This window comes from Mustela lutreola, chromosome 9, assembly GCF_030435805.1.
Source record: "Mustela lutreola isolate mMusLut2 chromosome 9, mMusLut2.pri, whole genome shotgun sequence".
Classification (NCBI taxonomy): domain Eukaryota; kingdom Metazoa; phylum Chordata; class Mammalia; order Carnivora; family Mustelidae; genus Mustela; species Mustela lutreola.
Window position 1 is genome coordinate 70,196,959 of NC_081298.1, and position 21,404 is coordinate 70,218,362.

The 21,404-nt window shown below is 49.3% G+C and overlaps 2 protein-coding genes across 3 annotated transcripts; both read right to left on the bottom strand.

Moving 5' to 3' along the window:
• Window positions 1–1,610: 1,610 nt before the first annotated feature.
• ANKRD23 (ankyrin repeat domain 23) lies at window positions 1,611–6,997 on the bottom strand. Its single transcript, XM_059134670.1, has 9 exons — window positions 6,911–6,997; window positions 5,481–5,627; window positions 5,167–5,295; window positions 4,240–4,365; window positions 3,879–3,977; window positions 3,694–3,792; window positions 3,502–3,600; window positions 3,273–3,371; window positions 1,611–3,187 (listed from the first exon to the last, which is right to left on the bottom strand). The coding sequence occupies exons 1-9, from the start codon at window positions 6,935–6,937 to the stop codon at window positions 3,092–3,094; spliced, it is 921 nt and encodes a 306-aa protein (XP_058990653.1). The 5' UTR covers window positions 6,938–6,997; the 3' UTR covers window positions 1,611–3,091.
• ANKRD39 (ankyrin repeat domain 39) lies at window positions 5,488–21,265 on the bottom strand. Of its 2 annotated transcripts, XR_009344833.1 has the most exons (5): window positions 21,121–21,265; window positions 15,315–15,418; window positions 14,704–14,907; window positions 9,404–9,615; window positions 5,488–5,627 (listed from the first exon to the last, which is right to left on the bottom strand). XR_009344833.1 is itself a non-coding variant. In XM_059134671.1 (4 exons), the coding sequence occupies exons 1-4, from the start codon at window positions 21,218–21,220 to the stop codon at window positions 9,472–9,474; spliced, it is 552 nt and encodes a 183-aa protein (XP_058990654.1). In that variant the 5' UTR covers window positions 21,221–21,265; the 3' UTR covers window positions 9,166–9,471. The 2 variants fall into 2 exon arrangements, 1 of the variants encoding a protein (XP_058990654.1); XM_059134671.1 differs by lacking the exon at window positions 5,488–5,627 and having other exon boundaries at window positions 9,166–9,615.
• Window positions 21,266–21,404: the final 139 nt, after the last annotated feature.

Genomic DNA, 21,404 nt, shown 5'->3' on the forward strand with positions numbered 1-21,404 from the left:
TATAAGATTTAGGTCAAGGTTTTTTGTCTTTTTTTTTTTCTAAGCCTATGGACATCTGGTTGCTCCAGCACCATTTGTTGCAAAGGCTTTCCACTATTGAATTTGACACCTTTGTCAAAAATCAGTTGGCATATTTGTGTCTGTTTCTGGGTTGTCTGTTTTGTTCCATTGATCTGTGTCTGTCCATCAATATCACGTTGTCTTGATTACTGTAGCTTTCTTTTTTTTTTTTTTTTTTAAGATTTTACTTATTTGAGGCCACCTGGATGGCTCAGTTGGTTGGGCATTTGCCTTCAGCTTGGGTCTTGATCTCAGGGTCCTGGGGTGGAGCCCTGCATCGGGCTCCCTGCTCAGCAAGGAGCCTGCTTCTCCCTCTTCTTCTGCCCTTCCCCTGCTTGTGCAAATATCCTCTCTCGAATAAATAATCTTTTAAAAAAAATTTGAGAGAGTGACTGAGCAGGGGAAGGAGCGGAGAGGGAGAGGGAGAAGCAGACTGCCCACTGAGCAGGGAGCCCAGTGTGGGGCTCAGTCCCCAGACTCCAGGATCAGGACCTGATCCAAAGGCAGACATTTAACCCACCGAGCCATCCAGGTGCCCCAATTGCTGGAGCTCTTAGTTATGTCTTGAAATTGGGTAGACTGGCTCCTACCACTTTATTTTTCAAAATTGTTTTAGCTATGAGTTTTTATTTTTTTTAATTTTATTTATTTGAGTTAGAGTGAGAAAGCACAGGGCGGGGCAGAGGGAGAGGGAAAGGCAGAAGCAGGCTCCCCACTGAGCAGGAGAGCCTGATGTGGGGCTTGATCCCAGGACCCTTGAGATCATGACCTGAGCCAAATTCAAGAGTTGGATGCTTAACCAGCTGAGCTACCCAGGCACCCCGTAGCTATGAGTTTTTAAACCATCTTACTAACTAAATTTACAAAACAATCTTGCTGGGTTATTTGGTTGGAGCTGCATTAAACCTGTGCATCAATTTGACAAATAGACCGCTTTACTAGATCTCATCTTCCAATCCACAAACAAGGTCTCATTTATTTAAGTCTTCATTAACTTCATTTATCAGTGTGTTGTAGTTTTCAACATACAAGTCCTTAAGTGTTAGAGTTACTTCTAAGTGTTTTTAAAGGCCACTTTAAGTGTATTGTGCTCTTTTGTGTTCATGTAGTCATTGCTAATACATAGAAATAGGTCTTTGTAGGTTTCTCTTCTATCCTGAGATCTTGCCAAATTCCATTATTCTAGGTGTTTTTTTACATTCCCAAGGATTTCCTAAGTATGTCCTCTGCATGATAATTATACCTGGGTCCCACCCCTAGAGACTGACTGAATTAGCTTGCACATTAGGGCTTTAAACACCTTCCCTTGTGATTGTGAGGAGCAGCCAAGGCTGAGAACCGCTGCTCTTTGAACTAGCCCATCACTGAGTGGAGAGATGTCTTGAGCACAGAGCCAAGTGCCTGCACTCCCCACTAGGCATTTGCGGGCCTATCTTGCTGTCAGGCCAGTGTGGTTCACAGGTTGAGCTTTGCTTCTGGGGAAGACCAGGCCCTGGGCCTAATGACCTGCTGCCCCCATCCCCTCCCCCAAACAGACAACTAGGCTGTGATGGATAGTCAACAGTTTAATGAACAAAAAATACTGAAGTGTATAAAAAGGTGTTTTTGTCTGTCATGTAAGGGTTCCCATCTTCTAGATGGGGCGATGTCTTCTCTAGGAATTTGAACCTGTTTCTCTTATGGCTCCAGCACCCGGGGGAACGGTCACCACAGTTCTGTGCAGGGTCGGAGCTGTAGTCGCTTTTTCACATAGTCAGAATAGCCTTGTGCTTGGCCCAAGAAGGCCGCCAGTGTTAGACTGGAAGGAACTGCTGCAAAATGGATGTTCATATGGGTACTTTACATATGGGAAGGAGGCTGACCTTGCATCTAAAGCCGGTCCCTCAGCCTGCGGTTCTCCATTTAGGGCAGAGTTCCTTAAGATTCACTTTCTGCCACTTCGGGACCCAGCCCTGCCAGCGGTATGGGTCTACACCAGTGTGAGTGAAACAGAAAAGGCAGTAAGGAAAGAACCTTGAGGAGAACTGGGGTGAGTCTGGGTCCTAACTCTGCCATCACTCAGCAGAGAGGGGGAAGCAGGTGTGCTCCTTGCTCTCCTCTGCTTCCCCTCTGGGGCTGAGCCACTAGCGCCTCAGTGTCCTGTCCCAGCGGTGGGGGGAAGCTAAGCAGGTGTCACTGCTGTCCAGGCCAGAGCTCAAGTTCTAGTGCTAGGTGATGCCCAAGGCAAAGTAGGGTTACGGGCCGCCACCCCAAGAGTTGGGTGGGCCACAAGCAATCCCCAGCTCCCAGGCATTTCACCTCTACAAGGAGCGCTGTCAGCGGGCCAACTAGAGGGCAGCAGGCAGGCTGACCAAGGCCTTCAGACCATAGGCACGAGGTTTCCCTAAAACAAACATGAGCTCTAGCTGCTCAGCTGTAGGGCTTCTGAGGCAACCGGGCTGGTAGCAGATGGGGCCTGCAGGGGCGCCTAACCCTGTTGGGCACCTGCTCCTGATGGCCAGACCCAACTCCAGAAGCCCTACAGCCAGAGCAGGCTAGAGCCACTCCACCTCCTGTCAGGGTTGCTGCTGACAGGAATGGAGTCCCTGAGAAACCCCTGCCAGGAGGGCCTTGGTCAGCTGTGGAAGCATGCCATAGCGGTGTGGCCTGGATGGCAGCTGCGTCCTGAAGCCCCACCGGGTGGGAAACCAGCTCTTGTGGAGAGAGGATCGGAGGACACCGAGTGCCTGACCCTGGGCAGCTCAAGGCTCAGGACTCCAGTTTTGCTCCAACCTGGACCGCCACTCTCCTCCACTGTTCCTCAACTGGACCTGCGCTGTGTCCTGCTTCTCTGAGGTCCCCTGCCTCAGCCGTTTTGTGTGCAGCCTGGTGGAGAACCAGGGAGGCCAGCCTTGTCCCCTGCTGGGCACTGCTGGCCTGAGGGCTGAGGGGACGACCCCAGAGGGGTGTGGATCACAGTGAGGGCATGAGGAGGGGAGGGGAGGGTGAGGTGGAATGGTGGCTGAGAAGTGACCCTGGAGGCTGCACTTGGCTAGGACCGAGTGCGAGGGTGGCCCGCATGGGCCTGCAGTGCTTCCCGGATGCCCCGCTGCCAGTCTCGTGCCAGCTCCGCTGGGGTCACTGAAGCCTGGGAACAAGGACCCTGGGTCAGTCAGCCCTTTCTTCAGAGGCCCCACCCTCTGCAGACCAAGGGGCCGGGTTCAGGCTCCTACCGCGTTCCGCACACCCAGCTGGGCTCCATAGAGCAGCAGCACCTTCATGGCCTTGTAGTGGCCGAGCCGCACTGCCTCGTGCAGACCTGTGTCCCCTTCCTGCCAGAAAAGGGCGGGGTCATCCTCCTGACACCCCCACCCTCACCCCCTGCACAGTACAGTCCACGGGAGCACCCTGGAGCTCAGGCCCCCTGGTGGAGCAGACCCAAACCAAACAGCAAGCGCCTGCCTTGTCCTGGGCATCGATGTGGGCGCCACACGCAATGAGATGCTCCAGGCAGTCACAGTGTCGCGTGCGCACGGCCACGTGCAGGGGGGTGCTCCAAATCTGGGGGGTGAGAATCCGTGTCACCCCTGGGGTGGAGGGACCATGCGCTCTCTTTCCCAGGATGAGGCCAACCCCCAGACGCATACCCCTCACCTTGTCCCGGGCGTTGACCTGGGCTCCCTGGTTAAGCAGCTGTTTGAGGACATCCAGGTGTCCTCCACGGCAGGCCCAGAACACGGGTGTCCTGTCCAGCTACAAGATCAAAGTATCCATGCACGGGCGTGCTAGGGTGAGGGACAGGGCCCCTGCTGTAAGGATGGGCCCTCCCTGCTTCTCACCAAGTCTCGAGCGTCCACAGCGGCACCTGCCTCCAGCAGCTTGTTCACCAGCTGGCCGTGACCCTTCAGACAGGCCCAGTGCAAGGCTGTGCGGTGCAGCTGTGGGGGGAGATGGGCAAGAGAGCACGGCTGCCCCCTGCAGACCCTTCCTGGGTCCTATTCCCAGCACTATGTTCCCCGAACACGCATCTGCCCCCTCCCTGCTCGCACCCAGGGCCCCACCATTCCCAACTCAGGAGGCACCGCAGGTTAGGGCTGCAGAATAGGAAAGCCCAGCTGTTTCCCAGGCCGAGATGAACATGCAAACGGTGGCACCCCTGCAGCTCAGACACTGCAGTCCGAGTTCCCCCCCACTTACTACCTTGTCATGGGCATTGGGGTCCCCTCCATCTGTCAGGTACTTGTCAATCAAGGCCTCCTGGTTCTCTGCAGCTGCCTTCAGGAACATCTCCAGGTCCACAGACTCCGGCTGGGCCTGTGGCTGCGGCTGGGTACGTTCGAGGACAAGACCAAATCCCTTTCTCAAACCGCAGGCTCTGGGGCACCGTCACCTCACCACTCGAGCCAAGCAGCTCCTGAGAGCCAGCCGAGGACTACATTTGGTCTGCGGCTGGTACAAACCATAATTCTTAACCACCCCCTACCCCCCCGGCCGATTCGGGCTGGCGCGGCATCTATTGTCCCCATCATGGGTTGCCGTTCTCCACCCCACCTCCCCCGCCCCCAGTTTGTTGAAGTCCCAACCCCAGGACCTCAGAATGTGGGCTTATTTGGAAATAAGGTCATCATGGCTGTAATTAAAATGAAGTCACACTGGAGTAAAGGGAACCCTAATCCAGTATGACTGGTGTCCTTAATGAAAGCAGACAAGTGGACACAGCATGCACCGTGACAGTGCCATATGAGCTCAAATAGAGATCGGGGCAATGCACCCACAAGCTGAAGAACACTGAAGCCCGCCACCAAGCACCTAAAGCTAGAAGACTGGTGGGGACAGATTCTCCCCCAGAGTCCTCAGAAGGAACCGACCCTGCCATCACTTTGATCTCAGAGTTCCAGTCTCCAGAACTGGGAGAATAAATTTCTGTTGTCTAAGCCACTGTGTGTGTGTGGTCCCCAGCAAGCAGTCACAAGGGCTGTGGGGCCTCCAGAACAGAGCCTCCAGCTGAGCAGGCCCTGACAGCATCCACTCTTCCCCAAGCCCTCCCTTGGGGACACAAAGCAGATTTCCTCACAAACTCAAGCCCCAGGTGTTGACCCCTCCATGTGGCCCTGACTTGTCACTCACCTTAACCATGGACTCAGGTGCCCTGGGGGGGACTCTGCGTTTCAGTCGCTTTTCTCTTCGTCTTTGAACCAAGTTTTCCAAGTCCGTCAGAGTCTCCAGATTGAGTCTGGAGCTGTTAAATCTCTCAAGCTGGGGCATAAGAGCAGGCCAGCAGTTAGCCACGGGGGCACCAAAGCCTCGGGGGCAGGCTCCTGGTGGGTCCGGCCCTTGTCTCTCCCACCTACAAGAGGACCCAGCCACCTGAGGTCCTCACTGCTCAGAGCCTGTCCGCCCAGGGTCGGCATCCACCGCCTCCCATCCCCACCACTGCTCACTTTCTTCTTCTTCTCTTCGTCCAGTTTCCACTGCTCCCGGGCCACGGCCTCTTGGGCTCTGGGCCTCCAGGCCCCGGGCCCGCCTCCAGGATCAGGAACTCCATGTCCACATCCCAACACTTTACTTCCAACCCTGTCTCCACATACCTGTAGGAGCAGGATAAGAATAAAGACTCAGAAAAATGAGGAAGCTTTAGAAAACACAGCTGTGCAGTACAGGGGTCCTGACAAGAGCTGACCCAGAGATTAGTGTTGTGGATGTCAGAGTGGCCTGAGCCTTTGCAAAGCTTCCTGGCGCTCTGCTGGCATGCCCCCTGATGCCTGTGGCTCTTGGCTCTCACCCACTGTAGTGCTGCCCGGGGCCCAGGAGGATAACTACCGCCTATCTTGTCCTGTCAGCAGGACACAGGGTCGGGGGCATGACACCACATCTATTTATACTGCTGGGCTTGTGTCCAGGTACGCTCAGTATAGGTGACACCTCAGCCTCCCTCCTGGGCTGTTGTCCTTACATTCCTACCAGATCACGCCATACTGCCACCTGACCCTGAGCTCAGCGGGACAGAGATGCCTCCTGGGTAAAATGCTGAATTCCTGTGTTCAAATCTCTGTCTCTTCGTCAGGTCAATGGGGTAAAACTAGCACCTTGCTCAAAGGGCTGGGAGGAGGAAATCGGGCAGAACCTGTTCTTCCTTCCTGCCTCTACCAGGGGTTCAGGAGCTGGGGAGCACTGAGGAACAAGCACGCTAGAGGAGAGGGAAAAGGCTAGAAATGATAGGATAGCAGAGCCTAGGGCTTCCAGCCACGGAAGACAAACTACGTTCTTTTCTATAGTACATGCTGGCAACCTGCCTCTCAGGAGCAGCTGTACCAGGCAGGGTTGGCTGAGGCCCTGGCCCACCATGGTGGGGCTTGCAGGCCAGTGTGACTCCCGGGCCCCACGTCACCAAAACAGACACCCCAAAGTGTCACCAATGTGACCGTTTCTCTCACTCCCGGGGAACTCAAGAGCACCCTTCTTCCTCCCCGACCAAAGTAGCCAGACCCTCTGGACCATTTCCAGAGCAACAGCTATCACAGCGGCAGAGCTAAACCCACTCTGCAGCCACGCTCCTGTCTTCTGAAGTAGCCTGTGATTTCCTGTTCCATCCCCCTCCTCCCCACCACCCAATCCAGGGCAAGAGTCAACTCGAGGGTCGTCATGTCCACAACCATCACCTGGTATCTTCCCATTGCTTCCATCTCTCACTGCCTCGCAGAACGGGACGGACACAGCAAAAAACAACTGCATGTTTCCGCTCTTGACCCTATGCTCTGACCCCAGGACGCAGCCACCTGCCTGCCTCCCGCAGGACCTCCTCATTCTGCTGGGCTGGCCTGGGGACGTCTAGACCATGACCTGCCTCCCACTGCCTGCTGCATGTCCTTACCAACTGCTGGATGCTGATGATATCCATGGTCCCCCCTGCTCTTCACGCCCCCAGTGAGAGGTGCTGAGCTGCTCAGCCCTTTTATAGAGAGCAGTCTCCTGGGGGCAGGGCCAACTAGGGGCTCGTGTCTGGGCCAGATAGCTCAGTGGTTCTGTAACACGGACCAAAATACCAGTGTGGGCGTGCAGCCCGCTGAAGGCAGGAGCCGCCCTGGGCTGAGTCAGGTGCACCCTCGGACACCCACTCTTCTGCACCTGTGCTATCCTCTACACCTGCTCATCAGTTCGACCAACAAATGTAACCGGGGGGTGCCTGGGCCACTAGAAAAATGTCGAATGTGAGCGTCCATGTTGCCACAGGTCTCAGCGCCTGAGACTCTGAAAGACCTTGGGAAGGAAAGGCCAAGAGGCTGACCTCTGCGTGAGGAATCTGCATGGCACCTACCGGAGGAAATCAGGCTTCAAGCAGCTTCCCCGCTCCCAGACAGCTTCAAGGCTGCCCTCCATACTCCTGCCGAATTCCGTCCCCTGGCGCCCCTCGCTTCTCCTGCACCACTCCGAGAGCCAGCGTATTAAACTACACCCTGGCCAGGCGACAAGTCCAGCCTGTCATCAGTACCTCCCGCCCCTTGAAAAGCCTTCCATGCCCCACACATGCAGGTCCCCTTCCCGGTGCTCTCCTGGGCAGGGAACATGCCATCCCACAGAGAAGCTGGACTGAGATTGGCTCTGGGTCCAAGTACGGAATGTTAATCTAGTCACAAAACAAGCTGTCGCAAGCCACCAAACTTCCTCATTTAAGATGCCCAGCATGCCCTTCACCCAGCTATGCCCTGAATTCTGTCCTGACCTTTGAAAGGAAACCTGATAGTAAGACTCCAGACCTGGAGCTGCATGACCAGGGATGACCAGAAGGAGAGGGAGGGAGAGAACTACAGGTCAAGGCCAGCCCAGGCCCTGAAGGGCTGGGAATGGTTCCACCCACAGCTGGCTTCTCAGTAAATACATCCAAGTTTTGAGACTTAGGGAATCCAGAGCTTTTAAAAGAAATTCAGTCCTTATGTGTTAGGGGTTTTTGGTCAAAGATGCTTTCTTACCATTGGTTATGTGGTCATGAAGAGGGAAAGTTACCTAGACTAGAGTGAGGGTAAATAAGAAAAAAAAGACAGCTCTGGACTCCCGAGTCTGCCAACTACAACTCCTCTTCTTCAACATTCAAGGCCAAGGGCATTTTGTACCAACAGGGTTCATCTGAAATTCTTACCAGAAAACTAGTTTCTTCCACAGGAAATTAACTGGTATTAATTCTTAACAAAAAAATCACTCCTTGTAAAAAACCCAAATGTAACAAATAAAGCTCAAGAGGCTCCTGACAAACCCCTCTCACCACAGCAGACCCAGGGCCACCACAGGTACCGGCGTAACACACCTTCCTGACTTGTTCCCTGTAATCGTGTGCATGTACATGCAGGTTTCCATAGACCTGTTTTAAGAGGCATCATACTGTGACTGCAACTCAGGACCCTTTCCGTGTTAGTCTACACAGTACTCCAATGACTCCTGTACCAGAATTTAATCATTTCCCTAGCTGGGAGCACTTAGCTTACCTCCTTTCTTCCTTACATTACAGCACATGCTCTAATGCACAACTCCGTAGATGTCTCTGTAAATAACTATCTTTGTACATGTGGACATTTCTCTAGGTAGCTACAGAGAAATCAAATTATTGGCCCTACTCACCTAAATTTTAAGAGAAATTGCCAAACTCCTGTCTATGGTGGGTGTACCAATTTCCATGAAGAGACACCAACAAAGTGATGGTAGAAAGAAAAACATATATATAAACACACACACACAAAAATATATTCATATACACATATATAAATATTAATATCCAGAATATATAATCCCTATGAATCAATAAAAAGAAGAAAATCTTTAAACAGGCCACATGTATGGACAGAAAGTTCAGAGAAGGTAGGTGGCCACTAGCAACGCACAACAAAGCAAAAGCACTCATTCTCTCAGGTTGTTAAAATCGAAGAAAGTAGAATTGGGTGCTCTGACATAGTCTGGGGCCCTCTATCTACTTGCTCATCTAACCTCCACAAGGCCTCTGGGGCAGTCCCTGTTACAACCATCCTCACCACAGATGAGGAACCAGGGGCAGATGGGCAAAGTGACCTTTCCCAAGGGCACTCAGCTAAAAAGCAGCTTTTGTCGGATGTCCCCCAGTTTCTTCTAATACTTAGATAGTTCTGTTTTTATATTTAGGTCTTTAATCTACTTGAAGTTTATTTTTGTGCATGGGATGAGGTAAGGATACAGTTTTATTTTTCCAAACAGATAGATGTTTCCACATGAGTTAATTTAGAGTATGATCATCTGTCCAGGCTTAAGCACCTGCAGCCCCACAACTACTCCCTCGCTCCCACAGCGGCCAGAATGGGGCTCTTCGGGCCTCAACGTCCCACCCTGCAGCACGGATGCACACCAAGACAGGGGGTAGGAGTGCTAGTCTGGGTCCTCTTGAATGGCAGCCCAAGACAGAAAGGTGGCGGCTCAGGTGGCCAGCAGGTCCCACAGGTCACTGTCGCAGGGCAGCAGGTCACATGCTAGGCGCGCCTTCCGATCCCGGACAGCCTTGAGGGTTGGGCTGTGTTCCAAGAGCAGGGAGCAAATGTCCATATGACCCTTCTCAGCAGCCTGTGGAGAAAGATGCCAGATTCAAAAGCCATAATCCCACTGGGCCCTGCCTTTTCTTGCTCCACTTCGGAGAATCTCTTGGTCCTAAAACAGGTCTTGTGGAAATGGAAGACACTGGCTATCTAAGTAGATTTCCCCTAATTCCGGGGCACCTGGGTGGCTCAGATGGCTGAGTGTCTGCCTTAGGCTCGGGTCATGATCTCCGGGTCCTGGCTTGACGGGGAGTCTCCTTCTCCCTCCGCCTCTCCCCCTGCTTGTGTTCTCTCTCTCAAAATAATAAAATACTAAATAAATAAAATATTAAAAAAATAAAAAATAAATAGATTTCCCCTAATTCCTACCAAAGTCCAACAACTTGCATAAAGATTGGTGGAATTATCTAGTGCTTTTCCTGGCAGTTAGCTTGAGTTTTTCTTTCTTGTGTTCTCTGCTCCGCAGCCATTCTTCTCTGTCCAGGTTTGCACATTAAAAATAAATATAGACAGGCGTCTGGCCAGCTCAGTTGATGGAGCATGTGACTCTTGGTCTTGGGATTGTGAGTTTGAGCCCCATGCTGGGTGCAGAGATAACTTGAAAATAAAATCTTTAAACAAACAAAAACAAATATAGAAACTTGGATCTCTAAATATCTTTTATAAATGTTCAGTCCTCTATTAGCTGGGTACTGTAGGCACAAGATATACCAGACACAGCCTCTGCTCTCCAGGAGTGTGCAGATGAGCACAGAAAAATGGGTTCAGGTACTTGGCTTTCTCCTCTTCCTTTGAAATACACTATCCCAACTTGGATGTCAATTTTTAACCTACCTTCTCCAGAAAAGATTAAGGTGATTTACACAAATTAGCTTATATAACTTCCATAATAACCATGAGAGGTAGGAACTACCATCATTCCCATTTTACAGATGAAGAAACTGAAGTTCATACACGGTAAGTGACTTGGCCAATGTCACAGAGCTTGTGTGGCAGCCTGGGGATCCTAAACCAGGTCTGTCTGACTGCCACGTCTCGACTCTTAACAACTGTGTTACACCACTCTATTCCCTCTCAACAGTCAGACTGATGCACCACGGGAGTTTCTAAGAGGTGTCAAAATTAGTATTAGTAGCAAATACCACCTCAAATTTGAATCCAGATATTTAGCCAGTCCTCTTAATGAGTACAGACATAAGGTTCCCAGTTTTGTCGCCTCAATTCAGGCAGTGGTATGTTGTGAGCAGTTCTGGGGTGCATTCTGGGGAGACGCAAGATGCAGTCCAAAGAATTTTGTACAATAAAAGGTACCAACGTTCCAAAGTAGCTTATTTTTTTAAAAAAGAAAGAATTCGTAACTCCTCCCACATCTGCATCCCCTGAACGAAAGGGTTGGAGACTGCAAGAAGGCCTCAGGTTGTAAGACCTGCCAGCACCAGGTGCGCAGTGTCCTGCTGGTACACACCCTCCAGGGGACTTATACCATCCCAGCAACACCAGTGTGGCCCATTGAGAAAGCAGCTATCTGCCTCTTCAGCTAGCAAGATCTTTTTTTTTTTTTTTTTTTTTTTTTAAGATTTTATTTATTTGACAGAGATCACAAGTAGGCAGAAAGGCAGGCAGAGAGAGAGAGGAGGAAGCAGGCTCCCTGCTGAGCAGAGAGCCCGACATGGGGCTCGATCCCAGGACCCTGGGATCATGACCTGAGCCGAAGGCATAGGCTTTAACCCACTGAGCCACCCAGGCGCCCCAGCTAGCAAGGATCTTAAAAGAAAATAAAATGACATCTAGTTGTTCACTCAGCGAATATTCACTGGGCACCTGTGCTGAGAGCTGGAGCCACCGCAGTGAACAAGATCAAGTCTTCGCTATCTCTCAGAAGAAAGAGCTCATACAGAATCTCAAGAGAGAGAAAAGCTCTAAGAAGTCAAGAGCAGGGTGCTTTTGTGCTGTTGGGGAAGCCACCCATGCCTGAGAACAGGGAGGCCCTCTGCGGGTGTGATACAGAAGCTGAGATCCAGAAAGGACAGCAACAAGCCAGGTGAAAACTAGGAGGGGAGAGGCATCTGGACAGAGATAGTGTGACATGTAAGGCTCTGGAGTGTCACCGTGATGGGTCAAGAAACTGGCCTTAGGATAAAAGACAAGGGGATGAAGATAGGGACATGTGGCTGTTCAGTTGGAAGAACATGAAGTCCTGATCTCGGAGGGGTGAGTTTGAGCCTCACGCTGGACACAGAGATGGCTTAACTTAAAAAAAAAAAAAAAAAGAAAGAAAGAAAGAAGGAAACTGGAGGAGGGAAACGCTGAGATCTTCCCATGAATGCACACAAGTGTAATATATCTACAAATCCTCGGTCTGTGAAATAGTCACATCTGGCTTCCTAAAAATTAATTTGGTCCTTGAAATACCCTCCCACCCAACTTCTTACTGTGATAAGAACACTTCAGATGAAATCTGACCTCTTAACAAATCAATCAACCTACTTAAAATTTTTTGGTAATTGTTCTTTTTGTTTAATGATAGCCACCCCCCGCCTTCCACACTCAATGTGGGCTTGAACTTATAACCCTGAGATCACAAGCCCCATACTCTACTGACTGATCCAGCCGGGCTGGCGCCCTTCCTAACAAACCACCCAGCGCGGTCACCCACAGACGCAAGTGTCATCTGCTGCGCTTCATCTACTTACCTCAGGGACAATGTGCCAGCTCAACAGCACCTCCAGACCGCCCCAGCCACCACCGTCCCACTCTGCTCCTGTGTCAGAACTATTTTCCACACAGGCACACCCCATTTTATTGCCCTCTGCTTTAATGCATTGTGCAGACACTGTGTTTTTACACACTGAAGGTTTGTGGCGAGCCCACACCGGGCAGGTCTGTAGGTGCCATTTTCCCAACTGCGTTTGCTCACTTCATATCTGGACACGTTTTCATGAACTCCTTAACTATTTCAAACTTTTTCATCATCATCATTATATCTGTCATCTGTGGTCACTGATGCTACTACTGTAATTATTTTGGGATGCCAGGAGCTGCACCAATATTAGACAGCGAACTTCATTTATAAACTTGTGTCCTGACTGCTGCTCTGGCACCTGTTCCCCAGTCTTTCTTCCCCGTGGCTCCCTATTCCCAGAAACTCGACATTGAAAGTAAGTCAATTAATAACCCGAAAATGGCCTTTCAGTGCTCAAGTAGAAAGGAAGAGTCAATCAATGTGGCGAAGTTCATTGCTATCTTAATGTAAGAATCAGTGTGCCCCAGCAATTTCTTTTTCTTTTTTTTTTTTAAGATTTATTTATTTAGTTAGTTAGTTATTTGACAGAGAGATCACAAGTAGGCAGAGAGGCAGGCAGAGAGAGAGAGAAGCAGGCTCCCTGCTGAGCAAGGAGCCCGACGTGGGACTCGATCCCAGGACCCCGAGATCATGACCCGAGCCGAAGGCAGCGGCTTAACCCACTGAGCCACCCAGGCGCCCCTCCCCAGCAATTTCTTAAACCTTCAGCAACTACTACCCTGACCTCCCTGATACCCTATGCAGGTATCCCCATCGAGCTAAGGCCCTCTACCAGTTAAAAGATTACAACTTGCTCTAAGTTCTGATGATGGTTAGCATTTTTTAGCAAGAAAGTATTTTCAAAAAGGTACATACAAACAATGATTTTTTTTTAACGTAATGCTAGTGTACACTAAATAGACTACAGTATAGGATAAATAAAACTTTTATGTGCACTGGGAAACAAAAAACTCCTCCAACTTGCTTTATTATGGTGGTCGGCCTATCTCTGAGGTGTGCCTGTGCCTCACATAAGAGGCATCATGACATATAAAAACCAAAACAAAACCTGTTGGGAAAAAAAAAAAATTTTTTTGGGGGGGGTCAGAGGGAATAGGGGAGAGAGAGCGAGTGAGCGAGTGCACAAGCAGGAGGAACAGAGGCAGAGGGAGAAGCAGGCTTCCTGCTGAGCAGGGAGTCTGACGTGGGGCTCAATTCCAGGACCCTGACATCCTGGACCCTGCATGAGGCAGATGCTTAACCGACTGAGCCATCCAGTCTTCCTATATTTCTTAAATATCTCTACTAGTGTTTCTACCAAAGTGTTAACCCTATTCCCATCATACTTAAAAAAAAAAAAAAATAGTATGTATTATTCAATAGTCAGAAGTACAAAATAAATAAAAATAAGAACTCTATCTTTGTGGGGGTAACATTTCAAGGCTGCTGTCACTGAGCAAGCAACCTTTCTGGGCTAACGTGTTTCTGGAGTCCAAGTTGATTGACAGGGATCTGCCAACCTTTAGGTATCTGTCCTGCCTGAGGTGACCAAGGAGAATGTGTGGAGTAGGAACACCGGCTCCTAATCGCTCTCCTCCTGGAAAAAAGCTCACTGGTGTGTCTTGTCTTCTAGTGGCTGAGAACTGGCCATGTGAGATGCTAGAGGGAGTAGAATGTAGTGTGTGATTATAGAGCACTGTCTGAGAGCCAGGTCTCTAAAAGGACAGAGTGGGCACAAATTTTCAGTGGACTGCAAAAAGCATCTGCCACAGGTTCTTCTGGTACATCATGCAGTCAACTACTTAAAATTTTTTCTTAAAATTCACAAAAGAATGCATTTACAGATATATGCCAAAAATATGCAAAATATATAAGCAATAACCTGCCTTGAGCAGGGTGTCTTGGAAGACTGAGGTACCATGGATCAGGGTGGAAGGGAAATGTTTTCATGCTGCACTGTTCTGTATCCTCAAACTCCTCACAACGTGTAGGAATTTCTGGTCAGAAGAAAGTTAAAGTGATCACCCTGGCTACCATACGGAAAGTGGGCTGCAGGGGTAGGCGTGAGTAGGTGTGAGCTTCAGAAAACTAACTTCATGGAAGAGCATTCATAACAGATTATGAAAGCAAAGAAAAAAATGATGCTGTACATGTAATTCGAATTTATATGCACAGGGGAAATGCTGGCCTGTTACACATTAACCCTCAGGTGATGATTGGTAAGCAATGACATCACAAGTGCTTTTCTGCTTTCCCCATGTTCTCTACAGTAAACATGTTATCATGTTTATAATGACAACAACCAAGTTCGTGAAGTTGGGGAGGGCAGCATACCTTATGCAGACTTGTCATGCCATCGTCATCCACCAACCTAGGGTTGGACCCGTGAGACAGCAGGAGCCGTGCGATTTCGGTGTGCCCACAGTAGCTGGCCCGGTGCAGAGCTGTGGCGCCCCCATGGGTTTGGGCATTACACTTAGCCCCGCTTTCCAGCAGGAACTGGCATACAGCATAGTGCCCGTTGCGGCTGGCATAGTGCTGCAGGGAAGAGAGACCAAGGTCAGATGGCAGAGCCCAGGCAGACAAGGGCGGTGGGCAGGTGAGAGCATGGGCTCTGGAGCAAAAGGATGTCAATGACCTCAGGGGCTATCTCCGTTAGCCATGGGACCTAGCCAAGCTTCTTCATTTCCAGCATCAGTTTCTTCAACAGGAAAATGGGGATAATGATCATTCCTACCTCAAAGGATTGTTAGGTAAATGAAATTAAATAAAGGATATAAAGCACTTAATACTTAAGGAAGAAACAAACAAACCAAGAGCAAGGTTCACACAGTGCTTAAAACTGAAAACCTGCTCGGAGAGAAGAAAGGGCAAACTAAAGGCAACATGACCCCTTCCGCATGGGGAGCAGGTATCCCGAGTGCAGGTTTCCCTCCCCAACTCACCAGAGCAGTGTAGCCAACTGAGTCGGGCTGGCTAGGGTCTGTTGCCTTCTGGATGAAATATTTGACTCGGCCTAGGTCTCCATTCAGGGCTGCCGACCAGATTCCTGTGGAAAGACAACTGAAGTGCTGAATAATGCCAAGTGACTAGAGACTTTTAGTGCTTCCTTTACCTCATCACCTCTATTTTCTCATCTATACAATGGGGATTTATTCATTCAACAAATATTAGCTGAAGGGCACCTGGGTGGCTCAATTAGTTGAGCTCCTGACTCTTGGTTTGGGTTGAAGTCACAATCTTAGGGTCCTGGGATCGAGCCTAGAGTCAGGCTCAGCACTCAGCTTGAGATTCTCTCTCTCCCTCTGTCCCTCCCATCCATCCATCCATCCATCCATCAATAAAAAAATAAAATCTTAAAAAAATTTAACTGAGATCTCTGTGCTAAGGACTGTCCGAGCAGCTGGCGCTACAGTTGTGAACAAGACAGACAGGAGCTTTGTCGAATCAGGACAGTATGGTTGTGCAGACATAAATCCCTTCTTCCCATTTTAAACACATAAATATTAAATAAAGTAATGTTTAAAATGTCTGAATATAGAAGCAAACTCAAAAGCAAGAAAAGGACACTGCCAGTTGCCAGAAGAAGGTGAAAATCATAGCCAAAGTGGTGAGCAGGGCATCCACCTGCAGAATCCTGGAAGTCTGTGTAAATGGACACACACCTTAGAGGCTTTGGCTTAAACAACTAGGCAGGGTCTGGAGCAAAGGCTGCAGGTCACGTGCATGGCCAGGAAGAGACACAACAAAGTTCTGTACACAAAGCTGGGAGGCAGAAGTACCACCTCACGCATGAACGGGGCCTGGAAAAATTTCTACTTTCCTGTTCTGAATAGCAGCAGAAAGCGAGCTGCCAGGCCCAGGCACTTTACTCACTCAGCAAGTATTTACTGCATACTTATCATGCATCTGGCACTGTTCTGGGAATTAGGGGTCAGCCAAGAATTAAAGGTCCCCAATTCCCAGGGCTGCCCCCAAAATTCTGGTCTCATGGAGGTTACTTTGGTTACTTTCTTTTTTTTTTAATTATTTATTTGAGAGAGAGAGCGAGATAGAGCATGAGAGGTGGGAAGGTCAGAGGGAGAAGCAGACTCCCCATGGAGCAGGGAGCCTGATGCGGGACTCCATCCCCGGACTCCGGGATTATGACCTGAGCCAAAGGCAGTGGCTTAATCAATTGAGCCACCCAGGCACCCTGGATGTTATTTTCTTTTTCTCTCTTTTTTTGTTCTAAAGATTTTATTTATTTGACAAACAAAGATCAAAAGTAGGCAGAGAGGCAAGCAGAGATAGGAGGAAGCAGGCTCCCCACTGAGCAGAGAGCCCAATGCGGGGCTCGATCCCAGGACCCTGGGATCATGACCTGAGGTGAAGGCAGAGGCTTTAACCCACTGAGCCACCCCGGTGCCCTGGAGTTTACTTTCTAACTAAGGAAACAGATAAAGAAAAAAAAATGAAATAAGTCAGGTGGTGCTAAGTGCTATGAAGAAAAATAAAACAGAGAAGGGATACAAGCAGTGGTCAGGGATGGCATCTCTGATGACATCTGAAGAGAAACTTAAAGGAAATGAGAAAGGCACCATTTCAATAGGTGTGAGAAGACAGCAAAGGCAGAAGAAACCTAAAAAATCAGATACCATGACCTACTCAACTTGGAGATGTGGGATATATATTTACATTTATTTGTTTTTGCATTTTTCCCATCATGTAAATTTTATTAACTGCATATTTTTTCCAGGTTTATGGAGAAAGAGTTGACATACATCACTGTACAAGGAGACATATTTATTCACAGCCTTAGGGAGCAAGACCCACAAGCTAAGGCTCTGTCATAAAAATAGGTCAAGTGGATGCTATATGAACTGCACAGAAGCAATTTTTAAAAAATGTCCTATGGGGGCACCTGGGTGGCTCAGTGGGTTCAAGCCTCTGCCTTAGGCTCAGGTCGTGATCCTGGGCTCCTGCATCGGGCTCTCTGCTCAGCAGGGAGCCTGCTTCCCTTCTTCCCTTCCTCCCTTTCTGCCTGCCTCTCTGCCTACTTGTGAGCGCTCTCTCTCTATCTCTAATAAATAAATAAATATCTTTTAAAAAAAAACAAAAAATGTCTATGAGGATACCTCCACAGGCCAACACAGGTGTGGCTCTGTTGCAGATAATCTCTAACAAGAGAAGACATCCCCCGCAACCCCACCAGCTCAAAAATTAAAAGCTGCAAAACAAGAAGTAATCCACCGCCACATGAGATAGTCAGCAAATACAACAAATGGAAAAATGCATACTTCAAAATGAGCCATAAGAGCACAATCTAAAAGACTTCAAAACAATTTTTTTTTTTAAAAGATTTTATTTATTTACTTGAGAGAGAGACAGTGAGAGAGAGCATGAATGAGGAGAAGGTCAGAGAGAGAAGCAGACTCCCCATGGAGCTGGGAGTCTGATGCGGGACTCGATCCCGGGACTCCAGGATCATGACCTGAGCCGAAGGCAGTCGTCCAACCAACTGAGCCACCCAGGCGTCCCTTCAAAACAATTTTTAATGTGTTCACAAAGAAAAAGGAATACAATCCACAAATCAACAGAACATGAGGGAGGAAAAAAAAGGACAGAGAGATCTAAAATAAAAGCAGAGGTGCCTGGCTGGCTCAGCCAGCAGAGCATGTGACCCTTGATCTCCGAGTCATGAGTTTGAGCCCCAGGCTGGGTGTAGAGATTACTTTTAAAGTCAGTAAATTAAAAGAATAGAATCACTGAAATAAAACAGTAACAGATGGTTGGGCAGTACTGCAGACCCACCGGGGAGGGAATGAGTGACTTGGAAATCACCAAGAATGCAGAATGGTAAAGAGAAAAATATTAAAGAGAGGTAAGGAAACATGAAAGACAGAATGTACCAACATATGTCTAACAAGAGTTTCAAACAACAGAAAAGAGAGAAATTGGACAGAATGGGAGAGAGGAAATGTCTTGAGATAACGTCTGAGAATTATTCTCAAGTGAAGACAACCATGGGTTCTCAGATGAAAACCACATTAAATCCCAAGGAGAATTAAACAAACTATCTACTATGATAAAATGACCAAACATCAAGCATTGAGAGAACATCTGAGTTACCAAAAAGAAAAGCTCATTAGTCACTGAAGAATTATTATTTTTAAAAATTTTTTAAACTTTATTTATTTGACAGAGATCACAAGTAGGCAGAGAGGCAGGCGGAGAGGAGGAAGCAGGCTCCCCAATGAGCAGAGAGCCCGATGTGGGGCTCAATCCCATGACACCGGGATCATGACCTGAGCCAAAGGCAGAGGCTTTAACCCACTGAGCCACCCAGGTGCCCCAGTCACTGAAGAATTATAATCAGATTATCAGGATTTTTTTAAGTTTATTTTTTTAGTAATCTCCACAATGACTCTGAGATCAAGAATCACTCACTCTTCCAACTGAGTGCTCCCAGCGAAATTCTTAACAGCAGTAGAAGATAAAGAAGATAAATAACATTTCCAAAGGTCTGAGTGGGGGGGAAATACATTGTCAGTCTAGAATTTTATACCTGACTAAGTAAGCTACCAGTTGAAAGAGAAAGAGAGAGAGAGAGAGATGGAGAATCATACTCACTGAAAAAACTTTCAAAGGATATATTTTAGGGAAAGGGAAAATGAACCCAGAGACAAGATATGAAGAAGAAAAAAAAAAAAAAAAAGCCGGCATGATAAGGATCTTTCCCTCGTGTGGGAAATAAATAATGAGTAAGCAAACAAAGAAGCAGTTATAAAAACTGCTTTGATGAAAGCAATGTGATACAGAAACCTGGAGAGGAAGGGGCCCTACTTTGAACAGGGCAAGGTTTCTTTCTCAACAGATGCAAAACTGACAGCCCAGGCCAGTTAATTCTTTGTTACAAGGAACTGTCCCGTGCATTGTAGGCTGCAGATCAGCATCCCTGGCCTCTATCTACTATATGATCGTAGCACCCTCCCAGTTTTAACACCTGAAATTGTTTCTAGTCATTGCCAAAGACCCTTAAGGGTCAGAACTGCACCCTCCCCCCACCAACTGAGAACTACTAGAATGGGGTGTTGTTGCCCATCTCCTAAGTTGAGAACAACCATAATTCAGTGTCCAGGGTCCCTCTCTCTGAGGAGGTGACATTTAAACCAAGACCAGAAGGAAAAGCATTAGCTAGCCTAATGCTGCAGGAAGTTCATTCCAAGGAGCTGGGACAGCAAGTACCATGGCTTTAAGTGAGAGAGATCCTGCATATCTCAGAAATCAAAATAAGCCCAGTGTGGCCGAAGCATAGTGAGTGGGGAAAGAAAAGACTGAGAAATAAAGTGGGGGCAGAGAAGTAGAATAGGCAGCAAGAACATCACACAGTTGTGTGAGCCGTGAAGGGAATCTGAACTTATTCTGAAAACAATGAAATAATCTGATATAATATCTTCAAAAGGTTACTCTGGCTTCTGTGTGAAGCAGAAAACTTTGGAGGAGGGCAGCAGTGGGAGGAGGAAGGCCCAGAAGCGAATTGCTTCAGGAGCCCAGAGCTTGGCGACGCCGAGGGAGGTGAACTGGCGCACGAGCCCCTTAAGAGTAAGTTAGATCTGAACGCATATAAAACCGTAGCATCGGGGTGCCTGGGTGGCTCAGTGGGTTAAAGCCTCTGCCTTCCGCTCGGGTCATGATCCCAGGGTCCTGGGATCAAGCCTCGCGTGGGGCTCTCTGCTCAGCAGGGAGCCTGCTTCCTCCTCTCTCTCTGCCTGCCTCTCTGCCTACGTGTGATCTCTCTCTGTCAAATAAAAATAACTAAAATCTGGGACGCCTGGGTGGCTCAGTTGGTTAAGCAGCTGCCTTAGGCTCAGGTCATGATCCCAGCGTCCTGGGATCGAGTCCCAGATCGGGCTCCTTGCTCCGCAGGGAGCCTGCTTCTCCGTCTGACTCTGCCTTCCACTCTGTCTGCCTGTGCTTGCTCTCGCTCGCTCTGACAAATAAATAAAATCTTAAAAATAAATAAATAAATAAAATAAAAATAACTAAAATCTTAAAAAAACAAAAAAAAAAACAAAAAAAAAACCCGTAGCATCCACCCAGGGCTGATGAAAATGTTATTACTGCATAAGCTGCCTCTGCACTGACACACGGTACACAGCCTCCGAGGAAGAGCGGACTTGTGTTTCAGCTCTACTATTTTCCTTATAGGCGATATAATCTCCTTAGAGTGTGGGGTAAAGGAGTTACCTCTCCGGGCCCCAAAGCTAAGAGATATCACCACCGGCGTGGAGGGCCAGCTTGGCCATATCTAAAGCATACATGGCCTGCCACATCACGGCTCACATCGGTCAGCACGTTAGTTCCCTTGGCAGCGCAGCACCCCCTCTGAAGCTCCATGCCCTCGGGGTGGCTGCAGTACCCCGGCTGCAGATTCTGCTTTCTGACACTCCTCCCCCTATACACCCCCACACACCCACGCCCAACCGCCCGCGCGGGCCCGAGCCTCCCCGGGGCGCACCAGCTGAGGGGCCGGGCCCCGCTCCACCACTTGGAAAATTTACTGAAACCAGGCTCTCGGCTTCCCAACCTAGACCCGAGACCAAGTTTCTAGTGGCCGGGCTCGTGCGAGGTCCCTGGCGGGTTCTCAGTGATGCGGGGGCTGTGAGCCCACCGTCCGCCCACACGCCCATCACGCCCACTGCGGCCCTCAGGGCCCCGCTTCTCTCCCATCTCCTTGTCCAGCGACCTGGAGAGAGCCGGGAGTCTCACCCCTGTCGAAGTCCATCTCGTCCAGCGTCTGCTGCACGCCGGACGCTGCACCCGGCCAGGAGCAGCACGGGCCGTCGGCACAAGGATGCGGCGCCGCCATGTTGACCCCGCAGCTGGCTCCGCCCCGGCTGTTGTGCGCACGCGCGGCCGCGGCGTGGCCGGCGTTGGGGGGGAGGGCGGGGCCGACGCGGCAGCTCTAGAGCCAGGGCCTGGGATCAGTCCGCACGGCGGCGGCGCCAGTTCACGGAGGCCAACCCCGGGGGCTTTGGTTTCGGAACCAATCG

What these genes read in the sequence shown, in the direction of transcription:
- ANKRD23 (XM_059134670.1), bottom strand. Translation starts at nt 6,937, where the DNA reads ATGGATATCATCAGCATCCAGCAGTTG. An exon ending in ACGAAGAGAAGAAGAAGAAA is followed by an intron (nt 5,296 to 5,480) that starts GTGAGCAGTGGT and finishes CTTATGCCCCAG; the next exon opens with CTTGAGAGATTTAACAGCTC. An exon ending in ACATCGATGCCCAGGACAAG is followed by an intron (nt 3,372 to 3,501) that starts GCAGGCGCTTGC and finishes CTTTTCTGGCAG; the next exon opens with GAAGGGGACACAGGTCTGCA.
- ANKRD39 (XM_059134671.1), bottom strand. Translation starts at nt 21,220, where the DNA reads ATGGCGGCGCCGCATCCTTGTGCCGACGGCCCGTGCTGCTCCTGGCCG. An exon ending in CGAGATGGACTTCGACAGGG is followed by an intron (nt 15,419 to 21,120) that starts GTGAGACTCCCG and finishes GTCTTTCCACAG; the next exon opens with GAATCTGGTCGGCAGCCCTG. An exon ending in CAGTTGGCTACACTGCTCTG is followed by an intron (nt 14,908 to 15,314) that starts GTGAGTTGGGGA and finishes TCTTCCCTGCAG; the next exon opens with CACTATGCCAGCCGCAACGG.